Raw genomic sequence first — 18795 nt, forward strand, 5'->3', positions numbered from 1 at the left:
TGCGTAGCAGAGATACAGTGTCTGACATTTGTACTGTACAAAACACAGTGATGTTTTCAGGGTACCGTACAACATAGTAGTATGTATCTTCTTTCTCCTTTAAAATTATTTACTTTATAACCTGAATATCAAATGAAGTGTGTCAGGATAGATCAGCAGCATGTCCTTCCAACATCTAACACTAACACAGCCGTTTCGTCAAAATGTGTGAAACATTTGAGAAAAGCCATTGACAGCTTCACTTAAATCCATTTTGTTCAGAATCCTGGCGTCACAGGTCATTAAGAACATCATTTATATTATCAGTGTTCAATGCAGCAGCTAATGCAGCCGTTTATGTCCAATTTCTTCACTGAGCAGGTTAAACTAACACCTCGAAAGAATTGAAGAGTCAAACATGTTTTTTGTAAAACAGCAGTTAGTTTCATCATATGTCCCTGCAGATGCTGATCGAATCTGCATGAAGGATTCTGAAACACAATTCTTGTATGTTTAATATAAATATGCAATTGATGTAGGAACTATATACCCATTTCCTCAAAGGTTTATGGCTGGCGTGCCAATGAAATATGTTGCAGGATATTTGTTTCGAAGATTACAATCGGCATTAGTCTCAGATTCCCATCTGTGATTAATGCTGCTGTGCTGGTTTTCACCTTGGAAGCAAGTCTGCATCCCTTACAGGTTCTTTTTTTCTCCCTGTTTCTGGTTTAGTTCACATACTGAAACTGGTTAATTGAGGAAGCCATTTAGTGTCATACATGTAGAAGATTAAAGTTGAACTCTGTGATCTACATGCTAGACATTTAATGCAGCAAAAAATAAACAGTGGAATGAGTTGATGGGAAGAAGGATCGCGCTAAATAAAAGGCAATCCTGGAAGAAACTGTTCAGATGACTCCAGCGTGGGATGGAGGTTGTCCTTTTAGCAGAACAAACCTAAACACACAGAAGATGCAATGGAATAGTTTCATGGATGGATTCATAGAATGGTCAAGAAAAAGTCTGGATTTAAATTCAATTTAAAATTTAGGGTAAGACTCAACATTTACAGAAGCTCTTCATCTAATCTGCCTGATCTTGAACTTGTTTGCAAAGAAGACTGGGCAAAATATTCAGCTAGATGTGCAAATCTGGTAGAAGCACACCTAAAGGGAGTTATGTGCCAATAAGTGTCTGCACCAAATGGTTCAACAAAGCCTGTACTCAGGGAGGCTGAAGATATAAGCATTCTACACTCACCCTGTGTGACAACCATGTGTCCTTTTCTTCCATTTCACCATCATTGGGTACTTTGTAATAACCCACCATGTAAAATCCAATAAAATACATTGGAGTTTATTGCATGACAAAATTTGAATAAATTCCAGGTTTGTGAACACCTGCCAGTGTGCTATTCAAAAACTCTCATTCCTGAGCAAAGCCATAAATCTAAAATCTCATGAGAAAACCATCTAGCATCACTAAGTAAACTCTTTCCAAGTTGCTCTCTGTCTCAAACACTGTTGCCTGTTTACAGAGCAGCTCCAAACTAAAGACAAAACACCTGTCAGGGGGGATTTAGCAGTAACATAGGCAGAGCTGGCTGAAACTTATTGTGACATCATTGGGCTGCAGTGCCTCTTCATGTTAACAAAGGCTAGAAGATGAGCTGCAGGAGGAAAGGGAACAGAGATGAGCAAGAAGCTTTCTGTGTGTGTGATTGAGACCTAAGGAACCTAGATTCAAGGAGTGCTTTACTTTTAATCGCAGTCAATACTGTAAATTGGGACCTTGGAATAATAATAATTAGAAACAATATAACATATCAGTCAGCCAGTCAATATGACTTGTGTTTTGCTTTCTGGAGGTCAGAATTAAACAAATGTTTATAACTCTGTCCTGGTGCAAAATATTTTCAGCTTTCGGTCATTGGGCCCCACCTTGCTTTATCTAAAATATTCTTTAAAAGCGCATTAGAGTATCTGTGGTTCTCATCAGGACACCCAGCACTGAAGAACAGTGGATAATCAGCACACCATTAAAAAATTGTTGTCAGGCCTTCCAAAGATACAAAAACAAATAAGATTAAAATCTGTCGGGCCTAAAACTGAGCCCTGTGGAACACCATAGTTTAAATCGTAACATTTTTAGGATCAATGTCCAGTATTTATAAAGACTTTTCTGTTGCTACATGGATCAAGGTTAATTCTCTTCAGCTAGAACAATAACAAAAATGTTTATCTGAAGATGATAGTTACGGTATTAAGAAGATCACGTTTTTATCTGGGTACAGGTCTAAAAGACACATTTCATGTTTAATTGAAAGAAAACTGTAGCATTTCAGCAACATTCAGGACAAGACTTTATGTGTTTCTCCATTGACCAACAATGACTGAAGTTAAAGTAATTTAAAGTTGACATTGGTACAAGCCAGACTGGATATTTTTCAAGAAAGAATGCAGACCTAGTGTTTCTGTGTTTAGTTCTCTATCTTTTCTGGACAGTGCTATGGATGGAGATGCTATAATTAACTGCAAAATCAACAATTTGATTAAATCAGCTAAACTGGCATTGAATATTAAGTTATATTTGACTGCTTTGAATTGTCATTTCTTTCAAATTCGGCTGTACTGAGTGCCACTTCAGTAATATGTAATTGGAATGAGCTGGTTTGATAACTGAATTTGGACTGAACTGGATTCTACATAAGTGAGTATGTATCAGACCTGTTTGAAGTGCTTTGAAATGGCTTTTGTTGTTATATGGCACTGCATAAATAAAGCAAACTGAAGTGACTGAAAAGAGGAACACTGATACAATAAACACACACCATGTTGTTTTTTATGAAGCCATAAATATTACTCTTGTTTATAAAAGGGTCCACAAGCAGGTAGAGGCCTTCCCTACGTTGTTCATGGCTTAGTGATTTTGGATTCACTGTGCCTTGCAAACACCATTTGTTTACCATTTTGTCACACCCAAGGAAATTTAGTCAGTCATCCTGGGAGCCAGTCTAATGAAACAAATAGCTCTGCTGTCACATGGTGACCTAGAAGAAATATGCCCCTGACCCATTTCCTTGGGTCTAGACCATTAGGCTGAAAAATCTAAACATATGGTGCTGGTGTTTGTGTTAGGTCTAGGAATGAGTGGAAATTGTGTTAAATAGATTTGAATAGGAGCAGATGCGAGTTTGTAATAGGTAGCTTGGAGCTTAAAACCCCCTATGGAAAATCAGTCAGCTATGATTCTCTTGTATTTGCATCTCAAGTAATGCTTGAAGTATCATCAGACCAGGAAATGTGACTGTTTTAGCCAAGGAACACCCTCTACTAGGTGCTGAAATGCAAACAATGGTGCATAAACATTTTTCTAGATTGTGTGAAATCATCAGTCTGATTTTCCGCAGATTTTAGCATAAAAAAATTAACAAACTTCTCAAATATAGCTAATAAGAGGACATTCTTTTCCCACCAGATTTCTTTCTTTAAGGCTTTCAGTTTGAGTTTAGAGATTGACAAAGAGCTGCTCCACAAAGCTTCACTTGACCTATTTTAATCGTCTCTTGTTGAGCTTAGGCACCGGGTTGCCAGCACGCCGCGGTCTAAGCTGACCTCTATCTTTGAATACAGGAGGGACTCAGCAGAAGAACAGACCAGATCCCTATTCTCACCATCTGAATCCTTACACTTAATCCCCTAGGGAGGTTGTTTGTGAGCCATATAACTACAAGCGTATAGCAAACCCCCCCTGTGGAGAAACCCATGTACATAGAAGCAGAAGTGCCTTGCTGCACTATCCCTCTTCCTGTTTCTTAGATTTTCAAGTTCACTTTCCCAGGCGAGAAGCAGAGAGGACAATCTAACCTTTTTTGTTCTTGGCCGTTACAGCAAATGTACAAGAACTGAAAGTAGATGTAGTATTATTATAATATAATAATACAATTGTTATATTTAATAAATCTAATAATTTTGGTTATTATATTTATTGAATATAAATATAATAATCAAAAATATAATATTTATATTTTTTATTGTAAATATAATCAAAGATGATAATATTTATAATCAAGACAAGAACATTTACATGTAGATTTAAAACATAGATTATCAGCATTATTAAAAATTCTCTGACTCAGAGCACTCTCATAGTGAAGGTTTGGACAATATAATCAGATATATTAAAGGTATTAATTTAGTCACTGCAAAGACAAAATAAAGTAGTTTGATTAATGTGAAAATTCAATATTAGTAGATGTCTTTCTTTCTACATTTTTTTTCTAATTGAATAAGAATGACAGTTCGTCAGTTTTCTAAATAATATAAAGTAGTCTTTGTGTGTTGAATCCAATGCTAAACGATTAAATCAATAGAATTCATAAGTATTGAAAGATGATAATTTTAATTGTTAAATCTTTACTACTTTAATTATTTAGACCTAATGAAAAATGGTATTGGACTAAATTTCTAACCTACAATAATGTGTCTATTGCCAGATGAGATTGATGATGAATTGTTTGTTTCAGTTAGTTTTGACTTGGGATTTGACTTGTGGTTGCTTTTAAAAGACTGTACAATTGAATTTGAACTTTGGGAAATGACTTGAAAATGTGTTAAAATCCCAATTGGTCAGGGCAGACAGCTGCTCAAACTGATTCAGGTTTTGCTGGAGTTTTCTTTCTGTTTAAAGGCAACCTTTGGTTTCCACCATCATCAAATACTTGCACAACAGGAAAGATGCTAAAAACAGAAATGTCAATAACTTCTTGCAATTGGCTGAGACACCTTAGATAGGAAACTTTACCAATTGAAATAAGTTGATTAACTGAATTACAGTAATATTTAAATGTATGTTTCTGTGAATAAATTAGATTTGTTTGTTTCATACATAATTTTCCATATAAAGAAACATAATTATACTGAAATATAAATACAAAATGTCTGTTTACCTCTGACAATAAAATAAAACTGATGAATATACAATTACAACAGTTAGATATATAACTATAAAGAATGGCAAATCAACACTGATTCAAACATCATCAAAGTCAATTAGTGCAAAGCATTTTGAGGTGTGTTATTGCTATATTATTTCACTTATCAAATTTAACATAATACAATACTGATTGAGAGCTTCAAATGTGTAACTGATCAGAGTTTTTTTTTGTTAATCCACCTCAAAGCTGAACACAAAATAACAGAAACCTTTATGTAAACTCATACAGTTCAATCATATTATTTTGAGCTATCGGTCTCATATGGAAGAAATACAATAACCATATTACTGTGGAGCATTCATGTGTGGTGTCAGCTGCGAGCACTGCAGAGTGTAAAGGGATATGACTTTCTTGCTCATTGCTCTCCTCTGGATGCTGTTTACTGCTCGGACAGAAGGATTAAGCCTGATCTCAATTTTCTTTCCTCATCCTCTTGTTCTTAATTCCCTTTAAATGCCTCTCTGAACACAAGCCAGGTCATCCTTGCAGCCTCATTTTCCATCTCACTTCATTAATAGTGTCGGAGCTCTCCAGTTAAATCCCTGCTGAGGAGAAAATAATTGGACATCCCTGGTGTTGTTGTGGGTGAAAATACATTGCACCCTCATGGTGTCATGACTTCTGACCTCCAGTGCAGAAGACATGACACCATGACTTCATACACAGATGCATCTGTGTATGACAAGACCACAAGGTTCTGACGTGAAGAAATCAACCTGTGGTATGCATTTCCCAATTACATGAAAAACAAGGGCAAGATTATTTCCAGAATTTTTTAATTCATGAAGTGTTCCCATACCATTTTTATCAATTTCATTGCATTGCTTTGTTAATTTTCTTCAATAACTTTCATTATTTTAGAAAAAAAAAACAACTAATAAACTGTCATGAGAAAAAACTATTAATGCAAATATTTTAAATAGCAGCAGAGAAATTTCAGGGAAAAGTAGTTTCAGTGTGAAATTACACCCAACCTGTAAGGATGGAAACAGTTTGATCTACATCCATGGAAATTAGACACAGCGCATTAGAAAAATAATCGAAAATGACATTTATGATTTGCATTTAGATGGAGATTTTTCATGCTTTTCCCAGAAGAAAATAATACTGAAGGTGATACAGACTCAGCGATGCTGACTGAGTAAGCTTTGATGAAACGTAAACAAGAGCTCAGTCAATTCTACACACTTTTTTTGTTGACAGTCACATCTCATTCAGGTGCACTCTGTGTAATTCAAAATATATTCTATAGACCTACTACATATTAGTTAGGTATTATTTTAACGATTGTCTTACAGCTATTGAAAACTATAAATTGAAATTCCTAGAAAATTAGAATGTTCCATAAAAATGTTTTTGAAAGGATTCTTATGTCAGAAATGTCATGCTATGGTGACATTATTGCCAACACAGTCATGTGGAAGACTGCTGAGTTCACAGTTGTCCAGCCCCCAGTCACATGCAAAGGCACAAAAGTCACCACTAAAGAAGCATCAAAGTATATTAATGAAAACAATAGTGGCAGGATAAACTGTGGTGAAAAGGTGCAACAGAGACAAACTGAACTTTCTTCAAAGTCCATTCAGATTTTGAAGGTAAACTCACAAGGCAAGGACTGTTGATGGAGTCAGAGCTACAAACTTTTTTATTTTTCTTATGTAATCTAATTTTCTAAGAAACATAACTTTGCTTTACATTAGCTGTAAAGAATCTATAATGTAAATGTGTTTTAGGGGCTGCACAGTGGCGCAGTTGGTAGCACTGTTGCCTTGCAGCAAGAAGGTCCTGGGTTCGATTCCCGGCCAGGGTCTTTCTGCATGGAGTTTGCATGTTCTCCCTGTGCATGCGTGGGTTGTCTACGGGTACTCCGGCTTCCTCCCACAGTCCAAAAACATGACTGTCAGGTTAATTGGTTTCTCTAAATTCTCCCTAGGTGTGTGTGTGCATGGTTGTTTGTCCTGTATGTCTCTGTGTTGCCCTGCGACAGACTGGCGACCTGTCCAGGGTGTACCCCGCCTCTCGCCCGGAACGTAGCTGGAGATGGGCACCAGCAACCCTCCCGACCCCATTAGGGACAAGGGTGAACAGAAAATGGATGGATGGAATGTGTTTTAGATTTTGATGCTAGATGCTCGAACAAGGCACAAAAAAGCAAAATCCTTCTAAAATATTGTAGCTGTCAGCAAAGTCAAAGAAAAATGTTTATCCTAATTGTTGATTTAAAAGTTAAAACCGTAGTGGAAATAGGAAAATATCTTGGGGATGTTTTCTTTTGCAATATTCAAACACTAATCTAAGACGCCATTTTCATCCCTCTCCAAATTTTTCCTGAGCATGTTTAATCACACTGATGTATCTTTCAGATTGGGAGTTTAAAGTCTTGTAGGACATGAGATGAAGATGTACAAACCCAGATTTGTTAATCCTACACAAACCGGGAGAACTTTTGACCCCCCCCCCCCCCTTTCTTCCTCCTCTTTCATCTCCTCTGCAGGTTTACTGGTTTTCCACATCTTTCACCTCTACTTCCCTAATAGTCTGACCTCTCCTTTTACCTCCACGTGTATCTTCTCTTCAGCCCTCACTCTTGTCTCTCAGGGGAACGTGTGAGTAAAGACCCAGAGGGGAAAGGGCAGACTAAGGGTACACTTTCTGGCTGCTTTGCCTCCTTTTACCTTCACCTCTGTCTGCTGTCTCCAACCTCCCACACCCCCGCCCCTTCCTCTTTTCTCGTCTATCACTCGGTTACATCTCTCCTTTTTTCAGGCATCTATCTCCATCCACCAAAGAGTCCAATCTGAATAGTAATGCCTCTTATTCTTTACCCTCGTGTGTATGTTGGAACCCCAGTGTTGCAGGTTGTGCTGGATGAATACTGATGAAAGCACAGAAAAAGAACTCCCCTAGACACACAGCAGCATCTGGCAGGCATAAAATAGGGAAAAGGAAAGCAGCTTGCATTTAATTTAAACAGTTAAGAGTCTCTATGTGACAATGGCATCTTGGATCCTGCAAAGATTGAGGGCAGAATTAGAACCTTTCTCTGTTGTTCTGAGATTTTGTTTTCTTTTCACCTTTGTCCTTCATCACCAACCTTTTGCATCAGTACTTGCTTCTGATTAAATTTTGTAACTCAAAGTGAAAGCTCAGCCCAGGAGGTGGGGTAAACTGCCCTATTAGCTGTTAACATCACTTCCCAGACATGAAACCATGCCTGCGTTTGGTGCTAAAGCCACAGGGAGATTATCTAAACTGCAAATACACGAACAACTGAGATGCCCTTTGTGCCACACAACAGAGGGCATTTCATGGGCTGAGAGCTGATCCCCTTATTGGTGCACTGCTGAGGCAATGTAATCCCAAATTATTTAACTAGATTACTAGAGCATGAGAAAAATTCAGCCTTTGAATTGTCCATAACTGAGTTTATGTGTTTATGATATGACACAACAGTAGGTATTAGGGGGTACACCATCTATCATGTTTGTTCTGATGTTCAGAATTAATTATCAAAAGTGATTGCAATGCAGCTGAAAGGCAAGAAAGCACTTTTAAAGGATCAAGATATTATTTCTTTGATCAATCTCACCCATAAATGCACACAGACCTGATATAGTAATCACACTTATAATGTTATGATCAGATTTGAACACTCCTCTTGCAATATTTTCTATGCAGATCTTATTTTTAGACTTCAGATGAACAATAACAACAAAAAGCAGCTGTAAAAGGCAATGTAGATTTTATGTTATAATCACATCCCTCAATTTATTTACTTACTTTTTAATGCTGAAGTGCATTAACAAAGTCACAGCTAGAAAAAGAAGTTGAAAGGTTAGTGAATTGTCCGCATAAAGATGTGAAGTAGCTGGAAACTTTAAGGTAAAATGAGCATAAGTTAAAATAAACAATAAATGTGTGAATGACAAACCAAAAACTGAATATAAGGTAATAAGTTAAACAAAGGTAATAAAGCAAAGTAGTAATAATGCAGTGTGTTACTAAAAAAATAAAAAAAAAATTCAAACAAAAAAAACCCCAGTATACACAGTTATTACAAAAAAGCTGGACACTATTTGCTAATTACGTAACTGATTGAACAAAATTATTTAAGGGGTAAAAAGAATATGGATGTGAACCTTTAGCTGCAACATGTCAAAATGGAAAAATGTTCAAGGGGTGTGCATATCTTGCAACAACCTGTACAGAAATCTTATTGGCACTTGAACCATCAAATTATATTTTGCCAATTTTACTGGAAAACAGATAAATGGAGGCATATTTGCTTCGCCTTAGCAATCCTTTCAACAATGGCAAATTTTTGCTAATCCACCGACATGCCTGGGTTTAACCAAGACAAATGCATCTGCCAAATTAATGTTTTGAAAACAACCAAAACCATGTTTGTTTCCTCATAAAAATAATTGCTACTCTGAAGAGTGGTTCGTGTTTAAAAGCAAATTCTTTTCTGATTTTATGACAGCTGTTCTAAAATTTGGCATCTTTCTTACCGTGACATTTTCTTTGTTTCCCCAGTTTTGTTTAAAACTTAATTCACTGTCTCAGTTCCTTCTTTGGGACAAAGATGTAGCCGCAAAACCCTGAAGCATTAAATTGAAATGCTAGCTCTGACAGTTCCAGCAGTGGCCTGGCTTAGAGCACAGATTCATCCTGGCAGCACTACATAGCTTTTCACTGCCCTGTCAGTGCAGGTCAGTGTGATTAAAATGGAAATGTGCTGAGTTGCAGCAGAAGGAACTCGCATCTAACTTCTGAATCAAAGAAATGGTTATCATCCATCCATCCATTCATCCAAATTCCTTGATTTTCTCCCTTGACCCTCCTTCTCCAAGGAGACCTTTTTTTCTACTCTGAGGTGAAGCAGAGAATTATTACTTATTCTACAGAGTTGGGCCTTTCTGACCTTTTTACAGGTAAACACAAACCTCACCTGCAAGGCCTCAGGTAAAACAATAAATGACTTGTCATTGAAGATGTGTGTTGGGTTGGAATGATTTTTAAAGCTTTCATTGTACTGCTGAGTACAATGAAAGTACACCATTCCTCATGTAAATCATGTTAGCTAAGCACCATTTTCCCATCTTTTATTGGTTGTTGGATCTTCCCTTAATCAAAAGTTAAGTCTCAAAGTTTTACTAAATTCGTCCTACACCGATTGGTCTTCCAGCTCCTAACCCCTGTCTTTGGAGGCCCAGTAGCTGGACTGGCTCTTCAGCTGCTGACAACTCCACCCACCTCAGTCATCCACTTTGTCGTTCAGGCTGTTGTTGCCATGGCGAGTATCAACCCCCAATGCAGCCATATCTTCTTCAGAGATGCTGATGATCTTGCTAGAACTTGCTTGGACAATCTGTTTCCTTGCATTTTTGCAACACTCAAACATTTTCAGTTTATTACAGCTGAAAACTAAAGCTGAAGTTTAAGTGACAATAAGGCATTTATTGTCACCTGAAGTTATAGGCTATTGAAGGCTATTGAAGTTATGAATGTCACAAATATAAATATCCATTAATTAGTGATAAATCCTATTTCATGATGTTCATTTGACATTCAGCTCCCTAAACCCTGCCTTTCCTCTGCAGCCATATACAGTAGGTTTATGATGTAATGATATTTAAATCTCTTTGTACCCTCTGTCCCTGCAGCAGACACCTGGCAACGACCGGTCCTCCCTTGTGTCTTCTGGGTCACAAGCTGTGATAGGAAAGCTGATGAATCTCATGTTTCACATTCACTTTGTCACACATAGATGAGTGATGCTCAGAGAGAAAGACAGGAGATTTGCTGACTAACAGTTTTATTGGCTTTCCACAACAGCACAACCTGTCTCAAGCCAAAGAATGGGTTTAGAGACAGACAGAAAGAAGGATAGATTGGAAAAAGGTAAGTGGAAAGGGAAGGAAAATTGGAAAGAAAGGGCAGATATTGAGATTAGAATAAAGACAAGAAGTAGGGGAAATTGGTTAGAGTGGACACCGCCAAAGAGAGGCAGACAGAAAGATAAAGCGACAGACGAGAAAAGTAATCATCTTAAAGGTCTGAGGGTCTCAGTCAGACCCACTTTCTGTCCTACGGCAAAGATGAATGCAAGAGTTAGCTCCTACTGTGTGTGCAAGGATGAAAGATGAACACAATTTCAGCACTGACCTCAAGGGTTAAAAATATGAAACAGTTGCATGTGAGTGCAAAAACACAGTGACAGCATGATGCGGAAATACGACTACCCTGCTGCTTAGTCTCTCCTCAGACAATCTAAAGAGAGGCTGCATACTTGTCCTCCCTGCTGTAGAGTCTCAGATTTTTGGTTAAGCCGAAGAAAAAATTTCATCCTTGCTGACAATTGCAGCAACATTTGTCATGAATTTTCTCCTCCCCCACACCTTTAAAAAAAAAAAGCGATCTGATATAAGCATCAAGAATTTAACAGGAGAGAATGTTTCCATCAATCATATTTACACCTGTAGAGTATTGTTGTTTAGCCATCTGTTTTATTAATAATATAAGTTCTAACCTCAATGTACAGTATTAACATTTCACTTTGCTTATAACTTTATTTTCATTGGAGACCTAAAACGCTTAAGTTCTAATTTTTATTCACTCGCTATGTTTCTGCTGTTAGGTATTGGTAAGGTTAAAAATATAAATGTTAATTGACAGCCCATTTTTACATCTAAATGTGATGTTGAAAGGAGTCACCTCTGAAAAGAAACAGATGTAAGATGCTGAATGGAAAAGAAAAAAGCTAGGCTAGATAATAGTAATCTGAAAGCTTTATTATAGATGATATTGCTGAAAAAATGTTGTGACCATTTGATATTTGTTTAGTGAAGAGCACAATATTGGAAGTTATAAATAAGGTTTTCAGCATATAAACTTATGTACAGAAAATGACAGGCTGATGTTAGACATAATGTTGGGACATTTTCTTCCAAATTCAGCACACCTTTTTTATTAGATTTTTTTTTTATTACCACTATTTATTTATTTTAAGTTTTATTATTTTTAGAGGTCAAACATGATGCAAAAAAATTACTTTGGAAGATGAACTTTTTTGCACAATAATTATGAATCATGAATCAATATAATGGACACTCACTTTTTATCCTCACTTATTTCACTCTAATTTGTGTAATGATGGCTGGATTGGACTATTAACTAGACTTCTTGCATGGGAGGTGGCCTTGACAGTGTGGGTTTTCACTTATTTAGTTATGTGTATTTTTGAGTACAGTTCTACTAGACAATGTTCAGAAAAGTCTCAGTAAGTCAGTAAGTTTCTTTAGATATTCCTCATCCACAGCCTAAGCAGCTCTATATAGCCCAAAAATCAGGTGGGTGAGTTCTCATGTTGTCTCACAAAAATCCGGCACACAAATTTACCGTTTTTGGAACTTAGAAATCCATCCACCTGAAGAAATTTTTAAAGCCCCCAAATCAAATTCTGCCATGGGCCCCATACAGCCTTGAGCCTTCTTTATTTTCATGTATGTTCAAAACATTTTGAACCTTTCCCAACAATTCTATCAAGTCTTCATCTCTTTTTAACCAGGAAACAGCTGCTCGCCCAAAGTAGCTACTACATGAAATATATTTATGGATTTGCTCTATTTCTCCACTGACATAGATTTGTTTTTTCTTATCTGTTTTTTTTTTTTTTTGTCTTTTGCTGCTGGCAGCTGTTTTGTGAATCTGGGCAGAAGACTTGCCTCACTATTCTGCTCCAATTCATATCCAGCTGTCGAGTCTCTTCAACTGCAAGGCTGTACTGTAGGTGCAATAAACATGGAGTAATCCTTTAGGCTTGGTGTGCATTCATTAAACCACAATGTGCACAACCACAAGAAGTAAAACATATTCACAGTGGGTGACAACAGATATATCTGACATTATGTGAAAAAAGAGGAAATATTTGTTAGCAATGAAACATCTGTCCATTCAAAGTCTATATCCACTTATGGATGGAGGGATGGAGGGCATGGTGCCAGGACTCACTGGGCCAAGAGATGAGGGGAACACAGTGGCACATAGGACAAACAACCATGTACACACACACTTACTCCTAAGAGCTATTCAGAGAGGCCAATTAACTTAACAATCATGTTGTTGTACTGTGGGAGGAAGTCAGAGCACCTGGAGAAAACCCACACATTCATGAGAACATGTAAACTAAATGCAGAAAAGCACCAAGCTGTGATTTGAACCCAGGACTTCTTGCTGCAAGAAAACAGAGGTACCAACTACTCCCCTGTGCAGCAACTTTAAAATATTTAAACAAAAAAAGTGCGTTAGAATGACAGAAATGTGTTTCTTTTTCCACATACTTCATTTGAATGAATGGAGAAATTTTAATTGTCAACATTTTGCTGAATAAGAAAGTGACGCAAAACCTGATTTTTACTGCTCTCTGCAGCTGTCAACCTTTTCTTTGTCATGGGATGACATCTGTCTCATGATTTACCTTAATATTTATCCAGTAGTTTTATTCTGATTCATAAGTTAAAGTCTTTCCATGCATGTGAGCCATGATTAACTGCTGCAGAACTAAACAAAAACCTATATCTATAGCCCAGAAACACAGACCTGCCGGTTCCCTCTCATTGAACACACTTTTTTATTCAATTTAAATGCTGCTTTCCATTCTCCCCCCTCCTCCTTTATGTCTGGCCACTTCATTGGCTTTAAGTGTCTGTGCAGATATAACTGTGCGTGCTCTAGCTCAGCTTAGTTGAATTATGGTCATAAGGTTCCTCCATGATTATAATTATTCTAGTAAGGTGAATATGTCAACCTGAGATTGCATAGAACAAAATACTTTACATTGCATTGCAAAAGGTAAACAATTACCTTTACACATGTTATTTACATAAGTAGCAGTCTAGAACATATTGACTAAACTCCATGAAAAGGAACAGAAAATCAACATCTTGTAGAAACAGTATAGATGAGACACAATTGTGCAAATAACACCATCATTACCCTGACATTTTCTTGCAACAAAATGAGTAGTTGTTGCCAATGTGAATACAAGTTTGTGATTTTTCTAACAACAAAAGCCCTATTTATTTTTCTTGGTGCTGAATGGTCACTCTCCCATGAGTGGAGATAGGGAAGACCATGAATGTTAGCTTCTGTGATTCTACCAAGGCGGTTTACACTGTGTATCAATGTATATTAAGTATGTCTGATGTATGAACTATTAAAATAGGCAGTTTATAGAGGGGTCTCCAGTATTCATGGATTTTAGCTATTTGTAGGTGGCTGTGGTCTCTAACAACCATGATTATCATGGGTCCACTGGAGTAGTTTAAAAACAACCAGCATAAAAATAGTAGAAACAGAGACAATGTCTCATGCTATGATTTTGGTTATTTCCAGGTTCCTTAATAGCAGCCGTCTGATCATTGTATTATTGGGCCTGTTGTCTCTCGTCTTCCTCTGTGCAACACTTGTTTTCTGTAATTCAAGTGAGTTTTCTGGCTAGTGAAGCACAGTGATATATAAATTATAACTATAATGGTCAATATACCTGGAATTGGTACTTTTGTCAGTTTGGGAGGGTGGTAAGTCCTGCTTAAAATAATTAAAAAATGGATTTTCCATGAAGCTTGTCAGCAGAGGGAAGCATGAAGAGCTCAGCAGCTAGCATGGACGCCAGATTATTCCTGACTCTAGAAACTTCACAATGGACTTCAAGCAATGTGGATTCTGTGTCTCTCCATTTCTCTTCCAGGCTCTGTGAGCTTGATATTATAAATTAAATGTAACTTACTTTCATCTGGAAAGAGGAAATTAAAACATGGTGCACCAGTCCAGTCCTTTGCTTTACTAGTGGCCTTTACCTTATCTGGATTACTAGGTATGGTGTTTTCCTTTTCCTATTGACAGTGTTTTTGGGAACTACTCATCTCTTTCCATCACTTTTTCCTTCTACTTAACCTTCCAATATCCTGATACAGAACTTCATGAAGAGCCAGCTTCAGTTACACTGTCAAGTCAGCAGTCTCCACCATGATTGTGTATTAAATAATATGAATGAAACTATTTTTGAAATGAATAAGTTAAGCCTTAAAATGTGTGAGTTTGACTTTAGGAATTAAATAACTATAACTTGACTTTCTAGTTTCCTAATTTATTTAGATCCACCTGTATTCGTTCCACAAAGTTGATTTTTTTTTCTTTTACTTTCTCACATTCATGTTCAGAGAATAACTACTGGTGATGTGTTACCAAAAGAGTGACTCAGCACTTCTCTTCCTGGTTAACAGCCAGACAATGTAGCGCTTCTTTTTTTCTCTCCTTCCTGGTATTATAACCGCAAACAACCATCACTCGCTATCCCGCCCATAAGCGTCACTCACTATAGCAGCGAGCCGGGGCTGATCGGGCTCACACGCTCCCGAGCTGAGCCACAGAGAGGAGCACAGAGCCGCCGCAGACGGGCTGGAGCTGGAGATCACCTCACTTTGCATGATCACATCCGCAGATCGTCCAGGATCTAAAGATGTGGACCGGCGTCGGAAAGCTCGTGCTTCTACATTTGTTACTCATGGAGCTCAGCGGCCACGCTAAAGGTAAGCCACTTATTGGCTCGGAGATGATGGGGGGGGATTTGCATCGTAGCAGTAGCGCTTCTCCGTGTTCAGGAGGGAGGAAGTCTTGGGGACGGTGTGGGCAGGGGGGACCGCTACCTTCCTCGAAACGACTCGCCTGTCAAAGTGGTCCGTCTGATTATTAGAGCAGCGCTAATGCCTCCGATAGATACTTGCGCTGCTACACGTATTCAGGAGATTACAATCTTCATTGTCACTTTCGTCAGGTTGTGTGAGCGTTAACACAGGTGACACGAGGTGACAGTGAGTGGAAGCAGCACATGCAAGCAGACGGCTGATGTTGAGACTGTAGCCAGAGTACGCCTGCATGCCTGCGGGGATGTGATCAGCAAAGTGCTGGCTGTAAAGGCTTTGTTTTTAATGTTTACGCTGCAGTTGCTAAATTACTGCAAAACACATCAACCTAAACAGATCCGTTTAAATGCCAGCACAGCACCCGTGGTAGGCACTCATTGTTGCACTAAAGTCAACATATTGGAAGAACCAGCGAGCCATTCATGAGCAGACTGCATTACTGGAAGTAATACTTCAATATTGATTGGATCTGGATGTTACACCAAAAGAGGCGTTTTCTCATTCCATGCTCAAAAATAGGTTACTTTGTGCAGGTTGTTCCTACTTTATTAGTTAACTTCTTGAAGTTTGAGAAATGTCAGTAAATTTAAAATGACCTTTAACCAACCCCCGAACACATTTCAGAATCAGTTTCTTAATCTGAAATTTGAATACCACCAAACCAAAAAAAAAAACCTGACAAGCTGCTGTTTTCTGACACCACAGGAACTCATACCGAGTCAGAGTGTGAAATAGGGCAGTTTCAGTGCAAGAGTGGAGTGTGCATCCCAAGCCTCTGGAGATGTGATGATGACAATGACTGTTCAGACAGCAGCGACGAGGAGAACTGCCGTAAGTAGCCCAGAGTTTCTACATTCACACTTGCATTGTTATTTTATAATTCTCTACTCTTGTTGTGTTCAATATGAGCTTTCGTTTGAATGTGTGAATCCCATAGTTTGCAGCTCATGAGTGCTGGCTTTAATGAGTGAACCTGGACTGAGAATACTTCAGGGCTCTTTGGAAGTCCCCTTTCAGCACAAACCTCTCATCCAGGATCAAAAGTCACATGACCAAAGGAATTTTTTTTTTGTACTTACTAATTCAGATCCTCAGTAAAGCGGATTTGGGGCCTTAACTAATATTACATGTGGTTTTTATGCTTGTTTAGTTATTAACCCTATGCTGCTGTTGATGCATGGAGTTAGATAGGTGAAATCAGGCTTACAAATGCATTGCATATAAACTAAAACTGCTTTAGAGATTATGCCATGTCTGAGACTCACGGATTAGATTGCAGAATAATGTGTCATAATAATTAATGCTGAGTCATGTGGGCCTGGTTTTCTCCAATTTATTAGATATGGCTGCTTTTTGTGGTGTCTTGGGGTTATCTTTGTATAGGTTGAGAAGTTAATAAGTGTGGAATGGTATGCGATTTGCATATGATAATTGTTTCATGGTTTTGCAGTGTCTATACAATCATTTACAGCAAAAATATTAATGTGAAAAATGAAATGAAAAAATGAAGTTTTTTACAACTACTGCCAAAATATCTAATGCTTATGATTAGTGTTAAACTCATATTTCTGATATTATTTATTACGTGACTTTTGATGCACAGACTAAAAAAAATGGAATGAACACCAATTGAATTTAGTAGTAATTTCTAATTGAATGGAGATATGCCATTCTGTCCTTAATATTGCAACACATGTATGATGAGCTGATCAGTCTATCTGCTCTGGTTGGTATCCTGTTGTTGACTTCTTAACTGGTTCTTAACTGGTTTCAAAGTACTCTTATCTTTAATGAGAGCAACTGGTGGTGCTCCTTAAGATCTCGCACCATAACTGCCTGTGCTCTCTGTCTCTGGAAATATAGCCTGGCCATTGCTTTCCTGTGCAATTCCATGTAATTCTCATCTCCCTTCAGTGCTCCATCTTGAATTTCTCCCGTTAAGCTTGATTTCTCTGGTTGAATTTCAACCGGGTCAATCAGCGAACAAAAAGAGTTTTGAACGATAACATAAATTTTCTGCGCTGCTTTACAATTGTAGTCAATATTGGCAATGGTAACGGAGGTAGTGATCGAAACCATTCAGTCTGTGTTGGCCACTCGTTCAAATTTTGAGCAGTTAAAGTCAGAGCAAGAGGAATGTATAACACATTTCATTGCTGGCAGAGATTTTGTGGCCCTTTTTACCCAAAGAGGTTCTTACAGCACACACAACTTCTGCAAAGTTTCATTGAGCTAGCACATCACAGCCGTAAGCAATGCTGTAATGTCAGCGATTGGGTAAAATCCGACACAGTTGTTTAAAATTTCCATAGAGTCCACAAGCAATCTTTTCTCAGTCATCAAGGATCCAGATCCTCTGTACAGAAGCAAAGAATATAACAAGACACTGATTTTTACCAGGCTTCCAGAAACATTCACAGCTTTGTCTTGCTTGTAAATAAAAAAAAAGCCTTGTTTTAGACAGCAGTGAACAACAACAGGTGTGGGAGGGGCAGCCCTGCATTACTTTATGCTCCACAAAGATGGAGAAAACTTTGCTCACTTTCCCTAGCATCTCATTAAGAGCACTTTGCCATATGAAGTAACTTTTTAAAAATCTAATATAACTCGATACATCTACTCAACCAATTCCTTGGCCAGAATTTAAAATGCTTAATCACTTTCACGTGTAAACAATGAAATATTTGAAATTCACCAAAAGGTAGAAATAATTGAAACCTTGGTTTTTCTCTCTTAAGCTGAATTAAGAACAAGACTGGTATTTGTGGTATGATCATAAATTGGTCATTGAAGGAGATTTAAAAGTGGTTTATTTGTTGTTAGATGGTTAATTACTTACAATGAAGACCACATGGTTCCTCCTCTTGCTTTGTTGATGTGCTAAACCCTCAAAGAATAAGAATTCTGACTGTGTCTCTGTGACTCCAGAGATTTGAGTTTCTTGATAGTGGACAATGCTGGAGGTGAGGTAGAATTAGCTTTTAAAGAGCTTGCCTTCTGTCTAACAGGTGTTGTTGGTTTTGCTTGGTGTAAGTGTTGCTCAGAGAGAATGTAAGAAATGTACCTTAAACCACAAGGTCATCCACTGTTCTTTACAGAGAGACATTTTGT

General features: G+C 37.8%; 1 protein-coding gene across 4 annotated transcripts in view; it reads left to right on the forward strand.

Annotated features, from left to right (window-relative positions):
* Window positions 1-15332: 15332 nt before the first annotated feature.
* Window positions 15333-18795, forward strand: part of LOC102225371 (low-density lipoprotein receptor-related protein 8-like) — a 158789-nt gene continuing 155326 nt past the window's right edge. For all 4 annotated transcript variants that reach the window (XM_014471049.2, XM_023339613.1, XM_023339612.1 and 1 more), the window contains exons 1-2: window positions 15333-15570; window positions 16390-16515. In XM_014471049.2, the coding sequence (XP_014326535.1) occupies window positions 15501-15570; window positions 16390-16515 (196 nt within the window). In that variant the 5' untranslated portion in view covers window positions 15333-15500. The remainder of the gene's footprint in view (window positions 15571-16389; window positions 16516-18795) is intronic.

This window comes from Xiphophorus maculatus, chromosome 9 (assembly GCF_002775205.1).
Source record: "Xiphophorus maculatus strain JP 163 A chromosome 9, X_maculatus-5.0-male, whole genome shotgun sequence".
In the NCBI taxonomy this organism is placed as follows: domain Eukaryota; kingdom Metazoa; phylum Chordata; class Actinopteri; order Cyprinodontiformes; family Poeciliidae; genus Xiphophorus; species Xiphophorus maculatus.